The sequence below is a fragment of the Trachemys scripta genome, chromosome 24, assembly GCF_013100865.1.
Source record: "Trachemys scripta elegans isolate TJP31775 chromosome 24, CAS_Tse_1.0, whole genome shotgun sequence".
Classification (NCBI taxonomy): Eukaryota; Metazoa; Chordata; order Testudines; family Emydidae; genus Trachemys; species Trachemys scripta.
In genome coordinates this window covers 8,210,366-8,227,863 of record NC_048321.1, presented here as the reverse complement: position 1 = coordinate 8,227,863, position 17,498 = coordinate 8,210,366, and the positions used below count along the sequence as shown (strand labels likewise).

Here is a 17,498-nt window from a genome sequence, read left to right as displayed (position 1 = left end):
CGACTGGGCTGTATCCCTGCGCGTCTGCATCCCTCCCCTGGCTACCCCGGCTGCACCGCATCAGACACAAACTTCTGGTCTTCAGTTGCAAGGCCCTTCACAACCACTGCTCCCCCACCCCCACCATCTCTCCTTCACTATGAAAAGGTCAAGTCCTGCCTGTGAGCAGACCTCGAGGCAGCCTCCACCGCCTACTTGTTACACTTCCAAACGAGCACCTCCAGGCTTTCTGCCGCTGCCTTTAAACACCCACAAACCTACCTCTTTAGCCTCCTTCAAATCCCATCTTACAATTTCTCCTGTGCCTACAAAAAACTGAACAGTGCCCAGGCAGCTGGTGTGCTGACCCCCCTGCCTCACATGCTGGTCAATATAATCTCCTCCTTTCCTTGTCCTTCCCCACCTGTCTGTAATCAGCTGTTGTCTCTTCTCTTATACCTTGTAAGCAATCTGGGGCAGGGACCATCCTGAATGCATTTATGCAGCGCCTAGCACCAGGGGGCCTGAGCCATCGCAGCACAGATAATAAATAACGCCTTGCAAGGGCGGAGACTGTTATGGGGAAGCCAGCTGGACTGTCTTCTGCTTTGCGCATCAGCAAAGCCATCAGCTTCCAACTGCAGCATCTTCACTCCTGGGAAAGGGTGAGGCGCAGAACCAGTGGGTGGCTTTCCAGAGGAGAGGCTGCAGTGTTTGCAATTAGGAAAGTCTTTCATGTCTGAAAGGGAGCAATGGGGATTCGGAGAGACTCCACTCTGTTGTAAACTCCAGCTCAGTTTTTCCTGGCTCTAATTGGATCCTAAAGGGGAGGTCAACTTTTGAATAAAAGTCATACTTCCATCTGGATTTTTTTACAGCGTTATTTGTGTACTAATTAACTCCTAAGAGCCCTATAAACAAACCAGCTTAAAGATAAACAATCAGGAAACCAGAGTCATTTTATCTTGCACTGTCAACGCTACAACCGGCATCTGTACTGCGTGCAGATCTCCTCCAGAACAGTCAAGAGAGAATTATTTTTATCTACAGGGAAACATGATTAAAAACCCACAAAAACTGGCAGGAGGAGAACCTGGAAGTACTTGGAGACTTCTTTTTTTGGAACTAACTAGATTTCAAGCTAAGAGAGGTGCTCTCTTTTGTTGGATCAATTTCTGTGGGTGAGAGAGATGCTTTCAAGCTCACATCCAGCCCTTCTCCAAGTCTGGGATTTCAAGATGACAGCGGCCCTTCAAAGCATCTGGTGAATCAACGGCCATGTCTCTTCCCCGTCTTCAAATGGAGACTTTTAAGCCTTTCTTCAGTCAGTCTCCACCCTCACCCCTTTCTAGCTGTCAAGAGAGGTGTGAAACTTCCACACGGCACCTCCGCTTTTATACCTTCCCAATTAACAGCTTCACGCGTGCAATCGCATTGAATTTGTTAGAGGAACTGGGAAGATTCTAAAGATACAGCTATGCCAGGCTTTGCCGAACCACGCAGTCATCCAGACAGTGCACAGACTCTACCGGCATCTTCAAACCAGGCCTTCCCGCTCCCCATAGTCTCCAGCTGGGGATTAGCACGACCTCATTCCCAAAAAGATCTCTCACAGGAGATGAGGTTTAGGGTCAGATGGCAGCACGGCTCTGGGATTGCGAGAACCAGATTCTATTCCTAGCTCTGCCCCTGACTGATTGGGACCTTGGGCAAGTCACTTGATAGTTTCGTAGTGTTTAAGGCCAGAATGAACCATTAGATCATTTCGTCTGACCTCCTCCCTAAGAGCTGTTACATTTTCCCCCTTTATCGAGCCCAGGCGTCACTTCCAGAAAAGCCTCCAGGCTGGAGCTGAAGATGTCAAGAGACAGAGAAGCCACCTCTTCTCCAGGCAGATTGTTCCAGTGATAAATCGCCCTCCCTGGGGCCTTGCTCCTACTTGGAATTTGTCTGGTTTCAGCCCTTGGGTCTCATTCTGTCTCCAGTAGCTGGGGGAGTCTTTTAGTCTCCAGCAGATACTGATACACTGGAATCAAGGCACCGTTCAGTCTTCTTTTAAATCAGCTAAACCACGTCAGCTCTTTAGGCTTCTCAGTGTAAGGCATTTTCTGCAGCTCTGGAATTATTTTTGGGGGGGGAGGGGGGAGCTTTCTGCCCCCCTTCTCCAACATCTTTTTTTCAAATGTGGACACCAGAACAGGAGGCAGTACTCCAGTATCCATCTCACCACTGCCAGATACAGGGGTGAAATCACCTCCCTACCCCAACTCTGTATATACACCCACGGATTGCATTAGCCCATTTTGCCACAGCCTGGCATTGAGAGCGCCTGGTGAGCTGCTTCTCCACTAGGACCTCTCGATCCTTCTCACCCTCTAGCTTGTCCATTTACATTGTAAGTTCTTTGAGGCAGGCCCTGTCTCTCACTGGGTGTCAGTGCAGGGCCCAGCACATGCAGCCTTGATCGTAGTTTGAGGCCTCCCCAGTCATACTACGGATAGCTCAGTGGTTTGAGCATTGGCTTACTAAACCCAGGATTGAGAGTTCAATCCTTGAGGGGGGCTATTTAGGGATCGGGGGCAAAATCAATACTTGTTCCTGCTAGTAAAGGCAGGGGACTGGACTTGATGACCTTTCAAGGTCCCTTCCAGCTCTATGAGATAGGTGTATATATTCAATAAATCCAGCTGAGATAAATGTCCCTCTGATCCCTGCTTTACAAAGTCTAATGGAAACAGGCTTAAAAAAGGAGAGAGAGAGGAACAGCACTTGCCACCTTTGCAAAGCAGACGTCAGGCAGGGCATCCGGATAGTGAAATCGATCAGACACAAGATCATAAACAAGAGGGAAGCTGATTAGTCTATTTCCACTGCGCAAGCTGAGTGAAGTGCCGAATGACAACAGCACAAAGTAAATTAGATTTCTAATGTCCTAGGTGACAGACCAGCTGAGCGAGGCAAATCAGAGAAAAGCTCTATCCTTTGGAAGACACATCAATAAACCCACTTGCTTATTTTCCAGTCAGGCCATTATCATCACGCAAGAGCTCTTATCTTAGTGAGATGCTGGCTGCTAGGACACAAGACATGTGCTGTGCAGGGAGGAGTGAGAAGCGTGTTCCTGGGTATGTTCTGGATTGAAGCACACGCTTAGCTGCGCTATGAGATTAGAGACTCGAGGCCAACAACCTAACTGAGAATGCCAAAGTGCTCTGCTAACCGGAGCTCTCAGAGCCCCTAATGTCATAAATTCATCTAGCACAGTCCAGCTAGCAGAGTGCTTTACATTGGGTACAAAGCGTCCACGCCGTGAACTGATGGAGAATCGTTCCCTGAAGAATATACACTCAGGTACTCTGTACACACTACATTTGAGCAAGGCCAGAATCTTAACACTCAGCCTAAGGTTCCCATGGCTGGTTAGAACGAGAGTTGATCAAAAAACGTAGAAAGAACAGCTTTCCTTTGGAAAAACACCAGAGTTTTGTCTAAATGTTTCAGGGGAACATACTGATTTCCACAACGTTTTTTTTTATGGGAAAAACTGAGTGGGGTTTCCGAGTGGTAGCCGTGTTGGTCTGTATCAGCAAAAACTAACATTATTTTTGAGTGGGGTTTGTTTTTTGGGGTTTTGATTAATTCTGGTTAGAGTTTTCTACTGTATTACCTTTACCTAGATCTGTCTCATTTAATATTATACTGGAATATTTTAATATAATAGTCAACCACCACCACACTTCCACCCTAGCAAGACACTTGATGGGCCCAAATCAAAATGTCTTGGAATTTTCATTTCATGAGGAATTTTGGTTTTTCGTTCCCATGGGAATGATTTTGCGTTTCAAAATGTCAAAATTCCCTGTGGTATGGAAATTCCAGTTCCCAACTGGCTCCCGTTACCACCCTAAATTTCTCTCCTCCTTTGCCTTCGCTTAACCAAGCTGGACTCACTTAAGTGAGAAGAAATGCTACCCCACCCTCTGGATGTCCCTAAACCTTCAACTACCAGAAGCTGGGACTGGAGGACAGAGGATGGATCAGTCGATAAATTGCCCTGTTCTGTTCACTCCCCCTGAAGCATCTGGCACTAGCCACTGCCAAAGACAGGATACTGGGCTAGACGGACCTTTGTTGTCAGCCAGTATGGCCGTTCTTAGGTTCTTAAGAATTAAATGGGAAGAGGCAGTGGGCTGGCTGGTTAGGAGGGATGTTCATAGAGCTGTATGTGGTAGCCTAACACTGGTATAGCTCAGAGATGTCTTGGCCAAGAAGCACAGAGGAGGCCTGTAAGCATGGCTGCTTTATGCCAATGCTGCCAGCCCTTTACCTTCACTGTCAACAGCCCCCCGAAGGAACAACGATGCAGCAACAGGATTCTAGCATGTAAATAAACGTGCGTGAGGCTTAATAATACACGCTTCTGGGATCCAAAGAACACCAGGGTACTGACAATTCGGGGCTGGCAGGCTGTGGAATGCAAAGAGAAAAAAAATCATACCAGCCTCAAAGGGCAACGCCCATGGTGTTTATTTGCAAACGGCCAATCTCAGTTCACATAGAAAAAAATTTCATTAAAATCAAGTTATCTTCTCGAAACGACGGGGACAAGAGCAGGGAGAGGACAACTAAAAGTAACACTGCTAAAGGGAATAGCAGGGTTTTCACAGGGGCAGCGAGACACTGACGGCTCCGATCACGCTTCCTGTTCTCAGGAACGTTAGTCCAAAAAGAAACCAAAATCCAAGGTAGGAGAGAGAGGAATTCGCACTAGGAAGGTTCTTCTGCTGGCCAGGTTCTGATGCAGCTGCGTTTATGGTAGGGGTCCCCTCAAAGGCCCACGAGGTGGCACGGGGGGTCTCTGGGCAGGACGAGGTGGCAGAGGGACCCGCTGGTAGCCATAGGGTGGCGGGCGGGGAGGGCCGCTGTAACCATGGGGAGGCATCAATGGAGGCGGCCCACGCATGCCGTGGTGGGGCATGGGGCCTGGGTGACCTGCAGGGACAGAGCGTAATGACATTAAACCCTAGTTGAAGGAAGCAAAGACGGCAGCTCCGATTCAGGGCTCATCCGCACGAGCCTCTCGCACAAGAGATTTCAGGCACCACAAGCCACAAATTGATTTCCAAGTCAAGAGGCTGTTCAGAGCCAGGGAGCTCTGGAGGGACGTCGAGCTGGGCATGGCCCTACTGGCGTCTCTCGAGCATGGGGCCCTCCCCACATCTCAAGCAGGAGTCTGGTCTCAGCGGAGCGAACTGGTCACTGAAATGACACGGCTCTGCACAAAGCGACTGCTGTACCAGGATGCCAGTTATTTGAGGCCCTGCCTCCCGCCCGATTCCCTGCAACAAGGCTCGAGGGAGAAGGGACATGAGCCCCCACCCTCCCGCTCCGCCAGCAGGACTGGAGAAAAGGCACACCGATCCCTTCCTAGCTGGGAAGCCGGCGGGGAAGCCCTTAGTCACCCGCCTCAGGCGCCTTTCGGCTGAGGATCTCAAAGGAACCATCCTCACTTGACAGCTGGGAAAGGCAGGCAGACGACATGAGACGCGGCCAAGGTCCCACAGCGAGGTAGCGGCAGAGCCAGGAACTGAACTCAGGAGTCCTCATTCCCAGGCCCCTGATCCAGCCACAGAGCCACGCAGCCTCACGAGGCAGAGGAAACCGCTCGGGGTTCCCCCTTCTCAACAGCCCCCAGCCAAAGATCTCGCTCCGAGCGCACGGCTGGCCTCCAAGGCTGTGACGTAAGCAGCCGCCATTTCAGACCTCAGTCCTCCTCTTCCCACCTCCCAACTGAACTAGCAAATGGATGCCACAGGCCTGGGCTGGTATTAGGCCCTTGACTCCAGTGAACATCCCATCTCTCAGGTTCGCACTTACCCATGGGTGATCCGAAATGGGGCCCTCTGGGCGGCATGCCCATTGGGGGTGGTCCGGGGTGGGGCATGCCGTGGGGCGGGCGGGGCGGGGGCTGGCCTCCTGACCCCGGTGGCCCCGGATGATGATGCTGTCCCATCCCGGGTGGTCCGTGATGCACCTGCATGGGGGGCATCCCTAGGGAAAAGCACAAGACATTCTTTAGACCCACGCAGACATTCAAAGCCGCTGATTAGAAACCAAGTTCTGCTGAGCTCACTGACCACATGAGCTGCTGGACAGGACTCCAGGATCCCAGTGACCTTGAGGCGACCAGGGCTTGGAGGACAGGGCTGGTCCCAGTAGCATTTTTACTGGCCACTAGAGCAACCTGAGTTCCAGCCGGTGGGAGGATTGTACCAGAGAATACAAGGCCAGAAAGGCCCATTAGTCTGACCTACTGCATAGCCCAGGCCAGAGAATTTCACAGCTAGCCCTGTGGTGAACCCAGAGACTTGTGTTTGGCGAACACATCTCCAGAGGGGCCTCCACTCTGGATTTAGAGACCTCAACAGACAGAGAATCCACCACTTCCCTTGGGTAACATCTTCTTTCCAATCTGAACGCGCAGGCCCTAGCTGCCAGCCATTGGTTCTCGGTCTGCCTTTCTCCACTAATTTAAAGAGCCCTTCGGTGCCAACCAAGAAATTTGGCGCCGTTAATAAGGCACATTATCGAAGGTGCCATCCACAGCCTCCAGCGTGGCACAGACAGACAAGTGAGCAATGGCTACCAGCTGCATTTCCCACGCTCATTTTTAAGAGGAGCCAGCACACGGCCAGCAGATTTGAAATTTCCCCTGGGCAAGCGGTAGTGGCATGACCCAGTTCTGCCAATGACAAATTAAAAGGGGGAAATTTGGAGACAGACACCAGGCACTGGGATAAAGAGACAAAGGAAGAAGGAAAAGACAGATTCTTCTCTTTTCCCCTTTAACAGAAATCCAGGCGCCCGAACACACCTCCACATGCCAGGCACCGTGACATGATGGACCTTTCCCTGCTGTATGTAACCACCTACTTTAAACATTGTAAGCCAGCGTGTAATAGGAGACCGCAGCCATCTGTCGCTAACACAGCCAAATCTGCAATTATGCAAAGCCTCCTAATCAGACATAAGGGGAGAGGTGACGTCCTTACAGACAGAGCTGGGCTCACAGTTGAGAGCAGGGTGGATTAAAAAAAAAAACAAATCATGATTTTAAAAAGATTTCTGTTTAAAATTTAAAATCAGATTTTGTTTTAGTTTCCACGTTGCTAGTTCTTTGCTTCCCTCCTGTTTTATAGTCTTATACTGGTAAAGGGAATGTTCTGTATTTGTTCCTTTAGCCAAATTTCAGATTTTACATAGAGATTTGTTTTCCTACTAAGAAGTTTCACACTTCAATCCTCATCTATGCTGCAGAAGACAAGTCCAGAGCCTCATTAACGCCCTTATTGCAAGAACGCTACAAACTCTCACACAAGATTGATAAACAAATAACCCGGGCTGGGTCTGCAACTCCTGCCACCTTCCCGTACACGGAACTTCCCCAAATGGAGAAAAGCTGAAAGGCTGCACTCACCCATCCGGGGCTTATGCTCCTAAATCTTGTAGGTGCTTTACAAAACTCCCACCCATAGGTGCCTAAATATGGGCTCACGGAGCCTAACGTCAGGATATTTCTGAACATTTTGGAATGGGCATATAAAAAAAAGTCACAATCACTTTGGATACGTCTACACTAGATGACATGACAGCAATGGAAGAGGTTCACACCCTGAGAGACATAGCTAAGCTGGTGTAGACAGAAGAATTCCTCCGCCGACCAAGCTACCGCCTCTCGGGGCGGTGAATTTACTACAGTGACAGGAGAACGCAGACATACCCTTAAAAATCTCACATTGCCATGCTATGTCGGTCATGGTGTGAAAAAGCCACACCCCCTAGTGGCAGAGCTATGCTGACACAGCCCTAGTGTAGATGCAGCTGTGTCCATAGACGAGGGCTCTTGTTGGCCTAGCTAACCTCACGCAGGGGTTGGAACACCGCCTCCCGCCAGAAAAACTCCCGTCGGGGTACGCTGTGTCTACACTAGCGGCTATGCCGGCACAGACTCTGCAGTGCAGAAACAGCCACGCTCACTTTGCAGTCTGAACACCGAAGCAGTTTTGTTCCGATGTGACAAAGATTTTATGCCACTCCAGGTTTTTTTTAAAAACTAAAAATACCATTTTAGCCCCAATCCTGCAAACACTTGAGCACGTGCGGAACTTTACAGCCGTCCCAATGGAGTCAATGGAACTATTCTCTAGAACAAGGCATTCAGCAGAGCAGATTGCAGAGAAAGCCTGAAAATCCCCAGCTCTTACCTAGCATTTAATCAGTAAATCTCAAAGCACTTGGCAGAGATCAGCCCATTTTCAAGGCGGGGAAGCTGAGGCACAGAGAGGGGACGTGATTTGCCCAACGTCACCCACCAGGTCAGGAACAGAACCCCAGGTTTCCCAAGTCCCAGGCCAGTTCTCTGTGCACGAGGCCACACTGCCTCTCTGATACCTACCTGGATGATGCATCCCGCCAGGTGGGAAAGGATGTGGGTGAGGAGGGTGCCCTCCACTGGGAGTGCCCCCTGAAGGAGGACCTGGGGCACCTGCACCTGGTGGCATGGGTGGAGGTGGCATGGCAGGAGGCATTCCTGGGGGCATTGCTCCAGGTGGCGGCACCGGCGGGGGAAACGATCCTGGGGGTGGGATGCCTGAAAAGAGAGACGAGTCAGTGAGAAAAAACTTGATCACCTGGGTCAGCATCTACAAACCACAGAAAGGACTCAGAATCAACTGGCCTCGGCAGCAGCCACATGTCCACCTGCTGGCGCGAGCAAGTGCCAGCGAGCTCTGCCTGCTGCTGGAGAGCCTGCATCTCCCGTAGCGTCTCGCCTGCTTCGTTGGAGCCCATCTCGTCTCTGCCAAACGAGGAGTGCCACAGACCGGCCGAGGGCCTCAATGATTTCAGCCAGCACACGAAGCCAGTAATCGTCTACAGAGCTGTTCACCCAAGCGTCTCAAAATAACCTCGCAGTGCCCTGAGTCGAGGGTCGTACCCCCACTTTACATAGAGGAAAGCGCAGCACAGGGATTAAGCAACTTGCCCGAGCTCACGCAGCCAGTCAGTGGCAGACAGGAACAGGACCAGGGAGTCCTGACTCCATTCCCCACGTTCTAGCTGACTGAGATCACGCCAGCTACCTGCAGACCCGTTGGGTAGGTCTGACAGCAGAACATATGGCCGACTGCACTGGGGACTAATGGCCAACTTTACCCCTGAGCGTGGTGGGGAAAACTGCAACCAGTCTGCAAGCGCCCTAAGGAACCAGGGTTCACGGTAGAGCAGCAGAGTTTGCAGCCATGCAGTTCAGTTCTGAATCCAGGCTTCAGCCATGATCCAGATCAGAGCGCCCTCTAGTGAGTCACCCGCACCACTCTCTGCCGCACAGCGCCCCCTAGCAATGCTCCACGGCCATGTCATAGCTCTAGCATCCCTCTAGCTCAGGGGTGGCCAACCTGTGGCTCTTTAGAGGTTAATATGCGGCTCCTTGCATAGGCGCTGACTCCGGGGCTGGAGCGGCGGGGAGCTGAGGGGGTGCTGCTGACGTATTACTGTGGCTCTTTGGCAGTGTACATTGGTAAATTCTGGCTCCTTCTCAGGCTGGCCACCCCGGTCTAGCCTATGGAAACTTGCAGCCAGAGTTCCCCGCAAGCACAAAAGGCACTGCACGGCATGTGCTCACCTGGCGGGTTCACGCCTGGCCCCAAGGACGTGACGACAGGGGTCGGCACCGATGGAGGAGGAGGGGCATCTGCAAACAGCTGATGAGGCCGGTCTGCCTGAGAGAGGGGGTTCTGGGCAGCCAGCAGCCGCTCTGCAGCGGAGCCGTGCCGCTCGCCTTTGGAATCCTTCTTGAAGGCGTAAGAGACGGTGATGGGCCGGTTGCACAGGTACTGTCCATTCATGGCCTCAATGGCGGCGTCGGAGGCATCGAAGCTGGCGAAGTTGATGAAGGCATAGCCCTTGGAGTTGCCCGTGTCGGGGTCCCGCATGATCTTGGGGGTCTGCAGGATGACTCCAAAGGCGCTGAAGGTGTCGTACAGCAGCTTCTCGTCAATCTCCGGGTCCAGGTTGCCGATGAAGATGTTGGCGCCCACGTCCAGGTTCTTGTTGTGGGCCGAGGCCTTGTTCACGCGGATCGGCTTCCCGTACAGCTTGATCATGTTCATGATTTTAATGGCGTAGTCGGCATCTTCCTCGCTGAGGAATTCCACGAACCCATAACCTGCAACACACACCCCAACACAGCCCTTTATAGCCGGATACACTCCATGGTCTCTCCATGCCACCCACACCATCCCCCTGGTTGATCTCAGGCCTCCATCATTTCTCCACTGTTGATGCAAGAATCTTCTCCTCTGCAGCTTTCCCTGAAATAATCTCTCCTCTCCTTATCAAGAACTGGCTGGAACAACTGGGGAGGTCAACTGCCCCCCTACAGATAGGGGAACTCTCACTGCATCTCCTAGCATCCAGAACCACCTCATTCTAGGTCTCCACCTTCTCCACTCCATCTCATTTCAAACTGTCTTCCTCCCTCATCTGCAGCTATTGATTTCTCTCCCCCTCTGCTTCTAAAGCCTGGTCTAGACACAAGGTTGGACCAGTCTAAAGGTGTGATTTCAAAACTGATTTATTTACACTGGTGCAGCCGTATGTATGGACACTCTCATCAAGTTAAACCTGACTTATCAATTTAGCTTGCACCCGTAATTCACAGCTGCAAGCTAACCTAGATTTAAACAGCTATGAGTATCCAAAGAGGGATCTGTACCAGTTTCACTAAGATCTGGTCTACAGAAGTTTTGCCAGCATTGCTATGTTGGTGAAGAGTGTGAAATAATCATACCCCTAAATGGCACAGCTGTGTCAGCAAAGGCCCGAGTGTAAACGCAGTTATACCAACAAGTCAGTCCTTTTGCTGCTACAGCTTATTCCATTCAGTGAACCAGTGTAAGCTACAGAACTCTTTTACTGGTGTACACTGTCTCCCCACTGGGAACGTTTGCCAGTATAACTGTCCCCGGCCCCGTTCTAGTGTAGACAAGGCCCAAGTCTCAATTTAAATTGGTTTTAAAAGTAACGGTGCATCTTGGTGAAGAGACAAGCTTTTACTCTTTAAAGTAACAAGTGGAATGAGACAATGTACAGAATGAGATGCGGTACGTAAACTGAAACCCAGGAGAATTACTTAGATTATCTGGTCAGCATTTGTACAGCACCTGGCACCATGGTGTTCTGATCCACAACTGGGGCTCCTCCACGCCACCACAACACAGCTAATTGTCTCAGTTCTGTCTGAACATTTTACACTGACTATTGTTACAAGTGACATGTAAAGTGACTGGAAATGGGATTTTTAACCCTTTCCATACTGGCAGATGGTACATGTGTCTGCCTGGACGAGAGCCCTGTGGATATGTAATTTGGCAGAGACGTGTCTTTGAAGGGACCGGTCAATATCTTACCTTGATGTTGACCTGTGACTCGATCTTTGGGCATGTGGGTATTGACCACCGGTCCCGCCTGCAGAAAGAGCTCCCATAACAGCGGCTCGCTGACCTTCTCGTCCAGGCCACCGACGTAAACCGTAGCATCTTGAGAGGGGGGAGAGGAGATGGTGATGGGTTACCTGGCTCTGAAGAGCAATCTCTTGAACATCTCAGATGAGTTAAGAACTCTCCCACAGAGAGATCAGCTCTGGATCCCTAAGGGTTTGAGCTCGAGTCCATGAAGTCAAAAGCAAAACTTGCCTCGACTTAGACAGCTCAAGACTGGACCCCTAATGAAACACACTTCTCTGGAGTAAGTGTATGGACATCTAAGAAACCAATGTTAAATGATTAAGAACACAGTTTAAAGTGCAGACATGCTCCAAAGAGGTGATAATCCCTAACTCTTATCTAGCCCTTTCCTTCAGTAGCTCTCACAGCGCTTTACAAAGAAGGTCAGTATCATTATCCCCATTATACAGATGGGGAAACTGAGGCACTGAGCAGGCAAGCCCAAGGTCAACCAACAGAGCCAAGAATAGAAACCCAGGTGTTCCAAGGGCCGGTCCAGTGCTCTAGCCACTAGGCCGCACTGCTTCCCCTTGTACTACAAAGAAGTGGCTCCCTTTAAATCACACGTTTGTACCGTGTCACCCTCACACCATATCTGATGATGTCACGGTCAGCTGTCCCCCCTCATTGCCAAGGCAACACAAAGTCGATACTTCAGATCAAACTAGTACAGAACCCCTGGCTGACCACTGCTTCAGCCCAAGCCCTGAAGCATGAACTTCAGTTACCCCACTTAATGCTGTTTCCTATTTTGAACTAGGAAATCTGTTAGTTTATGGCATTTCCAACCAAGTCTACCGCTGTCTATACCAAACGCCAGAGCAGGCCCTAGCGATATGAACCCTCTGTGCCGCCCCCGAGCTTTCCACGCAAGGCACTGCACCCCTCTTCTTAGACTAACCCTCACACGCTCCCTAAAGAAAATCGCTGTGATGACACCGATTGTACGGAAGAAACTGAGGCAGAAAGAGGGGAAATGATTTGCCCAGGGTCGCAGCGGGAGCCAAGAACAGAGCCAGGAACCCAGGAGTCCTCACGGCCAGTCCTGCAGCCTGACCATGAGAGCCCTCCCTTGATGGGGCCCACAGCTCCCCCCAAATGCCCCAAATGAATGGATTGAAATCAGATGCACAGCAGGGAGGCCGAATCTGGCACCCCACACACAGCTTTTGAGGGGGGAGGCTCGGGCTCCCCAATCTAGGACCCAGCTGCAAACTCCCCACCCCAGCTTTTGGGGGGAGGCTCAGGACCCCCAAGCTGGGACCCAGCCCCGCCCCCCCGCTTTTGGGGGGAAACTGAGGACCCCCAAGCTGGGACCCAGCCCCCCTCCCGGGTACAGGGGGATCGGGCCCAGCCCCTCGTGAGCGGGGACCAGGGGGTTGGCAGCCGCCGCCATTTACCCTGGTTCCTCTCGGAGATAGGCCCCGCCGCCATCTCGAACGCGCTCCCGCCTCCCCGCGGCCAGGCGGGCGACCTCCGACTTCCGCCCTTTCACCCCCCCACTTCCGGCCACCGCGGGTGAAAAGGGGCGGCGCAGGCAGCGGCCATCTTGGATGAGGCCGGAAGTGGCCGTGCAGGGAGGGAGCCATGGCGGCTAAGGGCGGAAGTGGACTTGGACGCACCCGTGGCCATGTTGCCTATGGGCGGAAGTGGCGATCTTGGGCCCTATTTCCCTCCCCCCGTGTAATTCATCCCCTCTCTTGGCCCCCAGAGGTCCAGAGCTTGCTCCCCTTTGACCCCTGTGGTAAAGTTCACACCTTTGTGATGACATGTCATGACATAAGCTCCCACTGGCAAATCCACTGCCTGGCCCCTCCCCATACCCGCTGCAGGGGATGCTCCCCCACTGCCGGGGGGGGGGGCACTAGCTGTTGTTTGATAGGGGTCCCTGTTCCCACGGCTAGTACAGGGGAGCTGAGCCTAGGGTGACCAGACAGCAACTGTGGAAAAATTGGGACAGGGGGTTGGGGGGGGTAATAGGAGCCTATAAAAGAAAAAGACCCAAAAATTGGGACATCTGGTCACCCTACTCTGGGCAGTGGTAGGGCGGCACTTGTTTGGGCCTCTGACTGCCCGTTCCCACCTGGGGCGCCGAGAGAAAAATTAAAAACCCAGAGCCAGGGGGTTCATCCCACTCTGATCAGGGCACAGGCCCCCAGGCTCGATGCCAGTAGCTCTGGTAGTAGGGGGACGAGCAGCAGGCAGCGTCAGCTATTCCATGGTGCTTTATTGTCCTGCTGAGCCTAACTGGGCCCCTTTCTGCACCTTCGTTATGGAGCGAGTCCTTATGCGGCTTGGGGGTCAGGCCTGCCAGGGGAAGGATCTTACTGCTCTTTGGGAGGTAACGGTTTCCCGGGAGTGCTTTACATAGTGACCACCTTCTCAGTATTCCTATTTTACATATGGGGGAACTGAGGCTCATGGCAGTGAAGTATCTTGTGCAAAGTCATTGGCAGAGGTACAAATAGGCCCCAGCTCTCCTGCCTCACAGGTCAGCATCCCAGCACCTGACCCCATGCTGCTTCCCCGTAAGCCCAGTGAGAGAGAGCCCTGGACAAGGACTCAAGAAATCTGGGTTCAATTCCTGGTCCTGCCACTGGCTTAGGTTTAGGCTTAGGCAAGTCACTACTCCACCGTGCCTCAGTTTCCCCCATATGATCCTAGCATCTAGGCCCAACGGTTAGTTTAACTAGAGCAATGGTCCCCAACCTTTTCCGTAGGGCGGGCGTCAGACAACTAGCCGCTAAAGACCATGGCCGCTGGACAAGTGGCCATCAAAATGACGCTGTGAAGCAGCGTCATCAAGAGATGTTGCCGCCAAATTTCGGCGGCATTTTGGCCGTAGTGCTTCTTGACGTTGCAGCTTCTCGGCGGCTGCTTTTCTGGCACCCAGTAGGTGGGCACACATGGATGCCCCAGCGGGCACCGCGGCACTCACAGGCACCGCACTGGGGACCCCTGAACTAGAGCATACCATTCAACTCACAGCCAGCCACTCTGCATTTAAAAATACTGCACTTTAATGAGCTCTTAAATAAAAACGTCACTACAAAAATATACAGAATAGAAAAAAAATGCCCTTATTTGGATTTCCACTTAACTCATCCACGGGGAATGTGTGATCTGCACAGAGTTACCCTACTGTTCTGGTCTCCAAAATACTTTTATGTATATGTGCTATTAGCACTAAGATTTTAAAAAACAAACAACAAAACAAAAAAACCTCCAAGTTGTTATAAAGGAGTAACCACCAGGAAAAGCAATCACAAAGAACTCTTCCAAGGAAAGTCCAGACCCTCCCGGTCTTGAAACCTTGCACGTAAAAAGAAATGAGGGTGTTCTGGAGGAAGTACTTTGTTCATACTCATCAGATGACAATCCCGGTTCTTTCCCAGGGCCTGAAAGCCCTAAAGTTCTAGGACTCTTACACCAACAATTCCACAGTTTCGCAGAGAACAGTACCAATTTCCTAAACTAAGATCACAGCTAGATTAGACCCTCTGCTGTAACAGCATAGGCAAGTCTATCCTGCAATCCTAGGTGTGATTAGTGCATGGGAAGACATACCTGCACTAGCATGGCTCAAAATTGCCAAGTAGATACCTTGCTAACCCACATACCCAGGGTCCCTGTACAGCCCACAGACACATGCCACCACATCTACACTGCTACTCTTAGCCATGCCAGCATGTCTACCCGTACTGCAATACTTGGATTACTGGGTAGCCCTACCCCTACAACTGTTCTAATCCACCCTGGAATTTGGTGGCTTCCAATCCCTGTGTGTGGGTGAGAGAGAGGAGAGAAACACACACATATATAAAAATGTATCGTCCAGTTTTGTCTAAACACTTTAGCTTATACAATAACCCATTTCCTGTGGGTTACTAATGTTAGAACCAGCGCTTTTTTTAATATAAAATATAAATTTTTCAACAAAAACAAACATCTCTAATATCGCCCCGAGAGATTATATTACAAATGCCAATAAAAATAATCTTTGTTATTCCTCGTTGTTGTTAGACAGATATACAAAGTAGGCACTCAAATCTCAGGGCGGAAAAGTAGCATCATACAGGAACTGTGCAAACCCCAGTGTCCATAAACACTGACAAAGCAGCATGGTGCCATCTGGGTACAGCAGTCATGCATCTGTAGGTACCTGAAAGATGCAGCAAGTCTCCATCCCCCTCACAAGGGCCTGAATCCAATGCCCACTGGGGCCAATGGAAATGTTGATTCGAATGCCCAAGCGTGGCTGGTGAAATTGACTAATCGGCTGTGCCTTCTGTAGGGTGAGAAGGGAGAAGATTGGGTTCCAAATCCCCGCTCCCCCCTCGGAGATGAAAGTCTCAGCCCAAGAAGGCTGGCTATTAAGTGGAAGGAGTGGTGGGTGACCGGGTTGTGAGTTAGGCCTCTGAAAAGCTGGAGCTCGGACTGCAAGCTCGGTTCCCTGAAATGCATAGCCCACGATCTGGAGCATTCACTTTTCGATTCAGATTTGAAGTACAAAAGCAACGACAACTCGGCTTAAGGCCACAAGCAGCCCATGACTGGGACGGATGGCCTTCGGCTTTTTCTCCCCCCCAAGCTCGAGAGAGATGCCAGTGGGATAGCCCTGGAAACTGAAGGCCTCCAGGCCAGGTACAGTCCAGGCAAACTGCCCCCCACCCCATAACCCAGGGCGGAGGCTCCATGTAGAAGGAGCACTGGGAAAGGTGAGAACAAGGCCTATTCACGCTCCGTTGTGTGTATCAAGATGGGAGCCACAGAGCAGGAAAGACGATGGAGGTTGGGGGACACGGATGCTTGTTTAATGGGGACTTGGCTGCCACCCACCAATCCCTTCCTCAGACGCATCAGGTGGTAACCTGACCTAGGTCTGCCGTGATAGCAGATAGGAAAGGCTCCCACCCCTGCACCAGTACCCCCCTAAGCTTGTGTTGGAAACGCGCTGTAGGAGAAACTACTGAGCCGATTGGTCCAAACTACTGAAAGCGGAATTGCCATTGTTCGAGGGTGGTAACGGAGGACAGAGGCTCCTGGGACCTCACCTGGGATACACACGGTACCAAAAGAGTGCCGTTACCAGCCGCCTGCCAATGCGACGGCAACTTACATGCGGCCCAGATGATTGGCAGAGGCACAGCTGGGTATATTGTTCAGCCAACAGAGTCCCTAAGCTCCAGACCCCAACATTCCCACCCTCCGGGGACTCCCCCGTTGAGACCTGAACGCCAAGGCTTAGAAAGCAAGTTCTGGAGGTAGCACAAGAAGTACCTGTCGCTGGGACATGCCCGGCGCCTCAAAGACCCGCCCCAGCAATTGCTAGCACGACAGCGCCAAGTGCATCCGACTCACTGGCTCCGCACGGCAGCTTTCGGATCAGAGGCCAGGTCTACATTACACACTCCGCTCCAACTATGTCACTCAGGGGGGTGGATTTTTCACATCCCTGAGCACGTCGTTATACCGAACTTAACCCGCCCTGCGGCTGACGGGAGAGCTCTCTCCTGTCGGCTTAGACCGTCTGCACCAGAAGCGCTACAACGCCGCTGCCGATGCAAGTTTGTAGCATAGCCCTGCCCGGAGATGGGAGATCATGCGGGCTCCCCGTGATCTACTGAGGATGGGGTTCTCCTGCTCCCCTTTTCCTGCCCCCCAAGGGTTGCTTGGGAAATCCAGGCAAGGGGTTAAGAGTTTGCAGAGTTGCAGCTTAGGGACGGGTGCCAGACTGACAGCGCTGGAGATCGGAGGCCAGCGATAATCCAGGGGATGGGTTATGGCCTGGGCAGCAGGTTAACCCTCGCCTGCCCTTCCACCCACTTGCCGCCCCTCTGGGGGAGGGACGCTACTCAGCTGGAGGAGCGTGAATGAGCCAGTCTCATCAGCTGAGTAAGTCCCCCTGGGGGGAGCAAGGAGGGTGAAGGGGCCTGAAAGATCAGAGAACGGAGA

At 51.8% G+C, this 17,498-nt stretch overlaps 1 protein-coding gene across 1 annotated transcript; it reads right to left on the bottom strand.

The window, feature by feature from the left end:
• Positions 1 to 4,482: 4,482 nt before the first annotated feature.
• On the bottom strand, positions 4,483 to 13,087 carry SF3B4 (splicing factor 3b subunit 4). Its single transcript, XM_034756794.1, has 6 exons — positions 12,944 to 13,087; positions 11,448 to 11,576; positions 9,662 to 10,204; positions 8,435 to 8,629; positions 5,857 to 6,030; positions 4,483 to 4,971 (listed from the first exon to the last, which is right to left on the bottom strand). The coding sequence occupies exons 1-6, from the start codon at positions 12,975 to 12,977 to the stop codon at positions 4,790 to 4,792; spliced, it is 1,257 nt and encodes a 418-aa protein (XP_034612685.1). The 5' UTR covers positions 12,978 to 13,087; the 3' UTR covers positions 4,483 to 4,789.
• Between the last annotated feature and the right edge of the window lie 4,411 nt (positions 13,088 to 17,498).